This window comes from Diorhabda carinulata, chromosome X (assembly GCF_026250575.1).
Source record: "Diorhabda carinulata isolate Delta chromosome X, icDioCari1.1, whole genome shotgun sequence".
NCBI classification, from domain to species: domain Eukaryota; kingdom Metazoa; phylum Arthropoda; class Insecta; order Coleoptera; family Chrysomelidae; genus Diorhabda; species Diorhabda carinulata.
The window spans coordinates 19,131,390-19,139,793 of record NC_079472.1 but is presented as its reverse complement, the minus strand read 5'-3'; the positions used below and the strand labels follow the sequence as shown (position 1 = coordinate 19,139,793).

The 8,404-nt window shown below is 32.5% G+C and overlaps 1 protein-coding gene across 1 annotated transcript; it reads right to left on the bottom strand.

The window, feature by feature from the left end:
- Window positions 1-2,060: 2,060 nt before the first annotated feature.
- Window positions 2,061-3,320, bottom strand: LOC130901311 (lymphocyte expansion molecule). Its single transcript, XM_057812563.1, has one exon. It carries the CDS (start codon window positions 3,185-3,187, stop codon window positions 2,090-2,092), a length of 1,098 nt encoding a protein of 365 aa, XP_057668546.1. The 5' UTR covers window positions 3,188-3,320; the 3' UTR covers window positions 2,061-2,089.
- Window positions 3,321-8,404: the final 5,084 nt, after the last annotated feature.

Here is an 8,404-nt window from a genome sequence, read left to right as displayed (position 1 = left end):
ATTCAAATCAAAGTGTCTGCCAGTACCAAAAAAGAACGTGCTGCTAGTTAATAATAACAAAATTAATAAAAATCAAAACAAACTCAAAGGAACGGTATAACAATCAAACAAATAATGAATATGTTGTTGAAAGGATTCTAGAGATCATATCACTAGTACCTTTTTAATTGGGGGTAATTTCAATTGCTATCATTATTTCAAAATGATGTCATTGCAACAAATTTATTTGCTGATTTCCTAGAATCCTCAAATACCAGTGAATGTGATATGGTTTCAGCAAGTACCAACACATTACCAATGCAATGTGTGATGATACCTTAATTCAAAATTTCCCAAAAAGCGGATATGAAGACGAGAATAGATAGAATGACGAGCGCTTGTTGACTTGCTTCACATTTTATTCAATTTTGCATGTTTATAGTTGTAAATTATTTCAACTGTTAAGAAAAACTTGAAAACGATAAATTCTTGAAAAGATAATGAAGCCTTTCCATTTAGAAAATGGTAGTTACCTGTCATTCCTAGGGGGTTGAATGTTTTTTATTATATTTATGCTAAAGAATGTCAATTTATAAATTATATTTAACGTGTTTCTGAATTTTTCATAAATATGTACACTAAATGCTACAAATCTTTTTCTTATCAATTCAAAATGTAATACAATCCGCCCTGTATTGTGGCGCTATCACAAACGAATATGATTTTAAGGCATACATAACCTTTTTGTGCGCATATAAATCAACCCCATTTTTTTTCTTCAGTTAAAGCTCACTGTATTTAATTGTCAGTCGGCGTATAAATCTGTCAGTTCTTATCACGTGATAAACGGAAGTGTCTTTACGACCATTGTAGCACCGCATTTGAAATTCACACAGTTTTCTGTGGCTCGAGGGTATGTATATATATACACGGACAGATATATAGTGTTTCGTAAATTAAATTATTTATTAAGAAAAACAGTAAAAGCACTGTAGATGCTCTTATTTAACAAGTTGTTTAAATATAATTTTTATTTGTGTCTGTATCCGTGTGAGAAAATCAGTTGAAACTGATAACGTTTTAGTAGATTCCATTTATCTGTCATAATTTTTGGGGTAGGTAAACCGATAAGAGAATCAAAGATATGAACAAATTAAAAAGGAAAGTAGTCAACTGTCTAATTAGTACATAAAATATTCGAATTGAAACACCAAAAGTGGAGGAATCTAAAGTATGAATCATATTCAAATATAATTATCTCTTTTATATATTTCAAATACGACAAGTTATGAAGAACATTGTGTCATATTGGTTATAGAGGTATGAGGGTTCATACTTTGATTTTTAAACCACATTCATAATAAATAAATTTATAATAAAAGCTCATATTTATAACTAGAGCTACTTCTTACAAATCCAAATTAGAATTGGAATCAGAAGGTGACTGGTTGCAGCCAATATTTTACACTGAGTAGCTGGATTATTTCGTCAGCAATATTGTCCAGCTTTTTTTTTTCTAGTCCACTTTCACTTATTTTGAAAGATTTATACTTTTCGGAAACTTCTCCCTTTGTCTGTGCTCAATTTAGGACTGTTGATATGGTGGCCATCTAACCACAGTCCTTGCACGATTTTCTACAATTTCATCAATATCTTATTTTATGAATTACTCTTTATAAAAGCGAAACAAAGTATACAGATTTTTTCTCACAGAACCGAAATGGTCAAGGGCAATTTTTCTAAAAATCTTGAGTTTTGATCCCACTTGCTTTTACAGTTTAAGTTTGAGGTGAAGTTTTTCTCTTCGATGTAACATCCTGAGGCATGTTCCAGGGCTGGTCATTATTTATGTGTTAGGTTTTCTGCGATAATTTCGCCTATGAACATTCTAAGTGATGTTGAATGAAGGTGGGAGATTTAGAATCACTTCTAGTGCAACCGTTGGGCAAGATTTCATGGCTCCAGCTGCACATAAGCAAGCCAGACTTTGTAACTTTGAAATATTGTTCCTCATGGTATTGAGACTAGATCTAATACCACAAACCACTGCCCCAAATGTGTTGATTGGTCTAAAAATAAGGTAAGAATAAGCAATATTTTTATTGTATAATCAAAAAGCAGCATAATCAATTTCTTGGATAATCTTCCTCTCCGCCTTTGATAGAAATACCCACGATGGTCTCTTCTGTTTCATACATTTAGGAGACTTCGGTGTATATCTACCAGGTCCAGGAAATATAGTCCAGTTTGCCGGTGGGGGTCTTGCAACCGGTTTCGACGTATTAAAAGCGTGTAAATTTGGTGGTTTTTTTGTTATGCTCCCATAACTTTCCACATTATAATATGCCGGACCTGGATCCTTCGGATTTCTATAGCATAAACTTAGATCATTCAGCATATGTCTAACATAGGGTTTCTTCGTGAATCTGTTTCCCTTTAGAAACTTTCCGGTTTTTGATTTGGAGGAATGGCGAAGCAGAAAGTCCAAATCACTTGGTTTCACGTAAAAATATTCGGGAGGATGAAAACTAGGTGGTGCGAAGTAGTTTTTTATAGTAGTTAGATCTCTTGGGCCAGTGAATAATTCGTAAGGACCTCTTGAGGATACTACTCTTTTGGTTATATCTGCTGTGTTTTTACCATCGTATTTCGTGATGTTGTAGATATTAGAAGGTAGTAAATATGGTGGAACATTAGACTTGAAGCGATCTATAAATCCATCAAATTCGAAAGTAGCTGTGTCAGACATCTGTTTCTTCTTAAAAGTTGAAAAATCACTAAGTTTCCGAAAATACGTATTCATCGGAGGGCTATCGGGAGTTATATGAACAAACCTTTTACCGATTCCCATACCAACATTATCGAATACAGAATCATGTTGTCTCTGATAAATAGATTCATTAACATCATTTGTACCGGGACCTCCTAAAGTTTTCTGAAACGCTGCTTCTTCTAGCAATTTTGGATTTCTATCGCCGCGATACTCTGAGAAATGTTCGCTTTCTACCTTCAATTTCCAAAGATATCCGTTTTTAAAAGAGCATGATGGAAATTTAGGATCGTAAGTACCTGGTCCAGCGTGAGAAATTGGTTTCCTTTGACTCCCAGATTTGTCCAAAGACGGATGGAGTCCTATAGTCGCAAATTTTTTTGTGGCGAATAGAAATGGTGGATGAGGTACCGCCGTTATAGTTTTCCTTTTTTGCATTCTAAATATGTTGTTAATAAACTTGAGGTACAATTAGAAATGTCAAATAAATGCCAAGCACATTACACAGCATTTCATTATTAGATAAGAAATATTTCTTCTTCATTTTTATGTTAAAATAACATTTAGTGGACTGTGAATGACATTTATTTGACATATTGAATCTTACACGTCTATTAATCAAATTATCAATGAATTTCTGGATACCATATTCTTTTTACATTATTTTCTTCATTCAGCTTCGATGTTTGTTTGTTTGTTTGTGAGTTAACCCATTAACGCCTAGCCTTATCATATGGACACGAGTACAGACTCCACTAAATCTTCTAGCTGCAATCTTATTATACCGCAAATTAACAAGATGGCGCTCGTTTTTGATTTAGAACAGTTGAAGTAGCATAAAACAAAACTATATAATATAGATCTAAAATCACTTGTTTGATTACGTACCTAATGGTTTTTGTTAATTCAAAGAAATTGGAATGAAGCCAAATTTTGTGTATACACCATTTTATTTTGAAATTATTGTGACCGTTGATTTTCACAAAATATAGTGTCATGACGAGGTTTCGCTAGGTATTATCAGTCCGTTACAATTTGGTTACGCTAGGCGCTTAGACTACCTATTATTTGTACAAAAGTGCTTTTCGTTTCAGAAGAAGCTTAACTCTAAAAGAAATTAATTACAGATACGACGTTCATCAGATATATATTGAGCTACCAGCGACCTAACCGAAGATTCAGGTGACGAAAGGGATGACAAAGCATATTGAGTATGTTCGTTGGGCTGATAATGGGGTTGTTAATCTAGTATCAATATGTTTATAGGGTGCCTCCACTGGAAACAGTCTATATTCTAGTGGTGGAGAAAGAATAATACAAGTATCTTGACCACATACCATCGGCACCTATAACTCTGATATGGGGGGTACAGATGTAATGATTGAAAATATTTTAAGGTACCTGATTGGGATCTGAGGGAAAAAATGGAGGTTCAATATATTTACTCATTATATATTAGATGCAAGGTTCCAAAATGCTTGGCAAATACACAAATAAACAAGCAGGAAGCTTAACGCAACTGCAGTTTAGACGAGACATTGTTAATTTTTACTTTAAAAAAATTGGCGTTAGGCCAAAGTTTGCTGGACTAGTGTGTCATCGACCACCAATCCTTAAACAGAGCTTTCGATGGTCAGGCAGAGCAAAGTGTCAAAAGTGTCAAATCTGCATTTGGTTGGATAAAATCAAATTTGTTTATTCACTTTAGTGCATTTATTTAAGATTTATTGATATATATTTTTTGAAAAATAGGACGTATTCAAAGCCCTAATCGTTACCAAAGGGTAAAATCATATATTTTGAAAAGTTGGGAATATAAAACAATCAATTTTCTTGTGCTAATAATTTAAAAAACTATTTTTTTCTAACAAAATAGAAACCAGACGTGATTTGGTTAATCCATAATCTCACGATTACAGTTTTAATTTGGTTTTTGTAGTTCTTAAACATATGAATATATTGACTGCATTCTCGATGTTATTTCCTCCACAATAAAAATAATATTTGTTGATGGGAGGGTTTATTTCTGGTTTGTCATTCAAAATATTCGGTTTATTTGGTTTTATATCGACCTTTTGTTTATTTTCTACCTACTACTGTTTCGATATCTTCTAAAGGTAAGCAAATATAAATAGTTTATCTGCAATCATCTAATTTTTTTCATCACAGTTTTGGGTGTGAAACAAATTATCAGCGAATGAAATAATCCTTAGAAATGGTAAAATTTTGTCGATAGTCAGTTATTAAAGTTGAAAAAAGTTGGTCCACCACTGGCGAACAACAATTTTCCACCAAAGCCGTCATTATTGAAAACGGAAATTTATGATTTCATTATAAGAGAATAAGTTCCATCTCATTTATGTATCGATTGTCGGACTTACCTGATAGATTGCTTAATTATCAGCTTTACGAAACGACGGCATCGCCATATTTCATGTTTCTGCTTGCACATCCTGGCAAAACGAAGACTCGATGTTGGCTAGTACAGAAAATAATGCGAGATAATTGAACGACTTACTCGGCGTTCTCTGCTATCTTGCTGACCGGGTGATCTCGCCCAGTTTCAAACATCCTGATTTAATAGGCCAGGCAAATTAATAACGATACATTATATACGACAAAGTACAGTAGGTTTTATTCGAAATTAAAAAGTACCTGTCTATTTTCAAGAAAATCTATACATTTTTGTATGAAAATAGAACAATGCTTTTATCATTTCGTTTTTGAATTATTCATAAGAGAAATTTGATGTTGAGATAGAGAATCAGGACTATAGGACTTCCTAATATTGTAATAATATTATGTAATAACTGTAAATTAAGAAGACTAAACTAGAAAATGAGTATCTGGCATGATCGTGAATGAATAAATACTAACCCATCAACGTCTGACCGACGACACCTTGTGCTGATCTCAGACCCAGTGGAAGGGCAATTAAAATGATCTCTATCTATCTATCTATCTACAGCTTCCAAAAAATTGGATTCGATATAAAATTTACCATGAGCCAATTTGAGATCCCAATGGCAAGTCAAACCATCTAACTGAATAGAAGGAAAGGACTGACTTGGGCTGCATTTGACAAACTGAGAAATAAATTTAAGTTAAGAAATAATGACATGTCTCGAACGAAAGGTGTTTAACCAATGCGTCCTTCTAGTATTGATTTTTGACTTGGAAACACCAACATTAACATACGCAACTGCAAATTGATCGACTCATAGAGAGGTCCACGTTAGAAGTGGCATTGCCAGACAAAATCCAAAATGAAGAACTAAGTAGAAGAACAGATCCAATTGACAGAGTCACACATTTAAAATGGGCTGGTCATGTCGGAAGATTGTCAGGTAAAAGATGGATGAAGAGGTTATTGTCTTTTCTATTGAAGCTATTGAAGACTACTATCTGACTTTAGGGACGTTGAATTTTGCATTTATAGTTTTGGCACGTATATTGACATCTTAACTTTTTTTGTCCCTCTGAGATCGGTAGCTAAGACAAATGAAAGTTTCATGTACTCCTGTCAAAGTTTAGTGCTATGATACTTAATACTACACTCCATAGCTTTCGTTAAAAATTATTATTAACTACCTACTTGTAGTAAAAAGAACATATAAAATGCTCACCACGTGAAAAATAACTTGATTCTTCTTTTAAGGATTATTCATGTTGGTAAATCAATGAATTACTAAGATTTACTAGATTATTCATTTCTATACTTCTTTCTAAGCAAACTTTTCTCTAGATAAGATACTTGTATATGACCATTGCGACGATGAGGATTTGGTGCTAGAAGAAAAATTCCAACACCAGTTTGTGTGATGGTTTGGACTCATCTTTATATCATTTAATGGTATTTCTTTCGAAATTTGCTCACTAATTTTGAAACTGGGAAGATTCGCTAAAGAGATGTGTAGGATGAGGTTTCCCAGATTATTTATAATCACCGTATTAAAAAAAAATGTATACTTGATGTTGATTGTGGACATTTCTAGATGAAATTAATATTTAACCGATTTCGGAATAATGAAATTATTACCGTATCAAGTCTCTTTGATGGTTTTTTCTCATAATGAAGTTACAGAAACAAACATATCAGGATCTATTTTGTTGATCTTAACCCACAAAGTTTGTTGTATAAAACATCTACTACACTGCCAATTGCTAAAAAAGATCCTGTTCACTGTTTTGAATTAACTCAATCAACTGTACATGCTAATTCTGGAGCTTATCACGAATAAAATCATTCGATGAATCGTCTAAGTTTTCCGATTCAAATCGTAGTGAGTTTTTCAAAAATAGTAGCTTAGAGCCAAGAGACGATAAATATAATTATAAATAAAGGAATAAATAATTATCGACTAATTTTTGTGGTTTATAGTGAAATTTTCTCAATAAATATCAAACATTTATAGTTGTTTTGCTATTGCCTAGCTCTAGATTTTATGGAAAATTCAGTGAATGACGCGGATAGAAACACAATTTTTCTCGTTTTGATTTACCATTGACTTTCAATAATATTTTTCTAATTTTTGTGTTATAACTGCAATTATGACCGATAAACGAGAGTTTACATTCCAAAACGTACGTTAGTGAACTTGTGATTGGTGTGGTGTAGTATAGAGTTAAACCAAAAACCGATCCATAAAATTAACTCCAGAAATATTTGAAAATAGATATTCTAATTAAAACTTAACTCAAGGAATTCTGTTAGTTCGTCCACATAAAAAAAACAATAATTAAATTCCTCAATTAAATTAAAAAAAAAATAATTGACTATTAATCTGATACTCTTATCTTTTATCTTCTCCAAAGAAACTCGGTATCTAGAGAAAATCTGAATTAATAATATTAACGACAATTTTTTGAAACGATTTAATTTATCCCGCCTATAATGAATAATTAAATCGACTTGCACGGTTTTGATATCTTAATTATTTTATAGATGGAGTTGGTTTCGTGAGTAATGTGGAGAAGAACTTTTTACCCTGAAGTATGAGAATATTCTACTAAGTGAAGATAATGACGAAGAAACAGCGTCACAGTTTTAATCGCAATCAATTTTTGTTAAAATATTAATACTCGGTACAAAGAAACAGAAATAGTTAGAGAAGTCGTTGACAAAAAGAATTCTTCACATTAAATTGATTAAATTAGAAGAATGTCAGATGGTTATTTAGATTTCTTATCCATGTAGCTACTATTTTTGAGGGAGAATTTACTGAATCCACGTGAAAAAAAGTTTTTCCATTTATAAATTTTTATATTCAGACAGGAAATAGAATTTTTTAATCATGAATCTCGAAAAACATCTAGAGTTTCACTATTTTTATGACTAATTATATTTTGATTTGCGTAAGGCCTGTTTCATATGTGTGGTAGAAACCGGAAACGAAGGAAAATTTATCACACATGCACGGTTTTTGTACAGTTCTTATTATGTCGTGTCTATTCAGCCTGAGTGCATTGTGGTGAAGTAATCAAGAGAAAAAGAAAGTTGTGGCCATGCTTGTTCTGTATAGAAGTATGATAAAAAAAAGAATTTCTAGGGTGCATCCTCTCTTCACTTTGCGGAAGGAATTTAGAGCATTCTACACTATTTTCCTGAAGCTAAGAAAAAAACGGAGACAACTTTTTCAAATACTTTAGGATGTT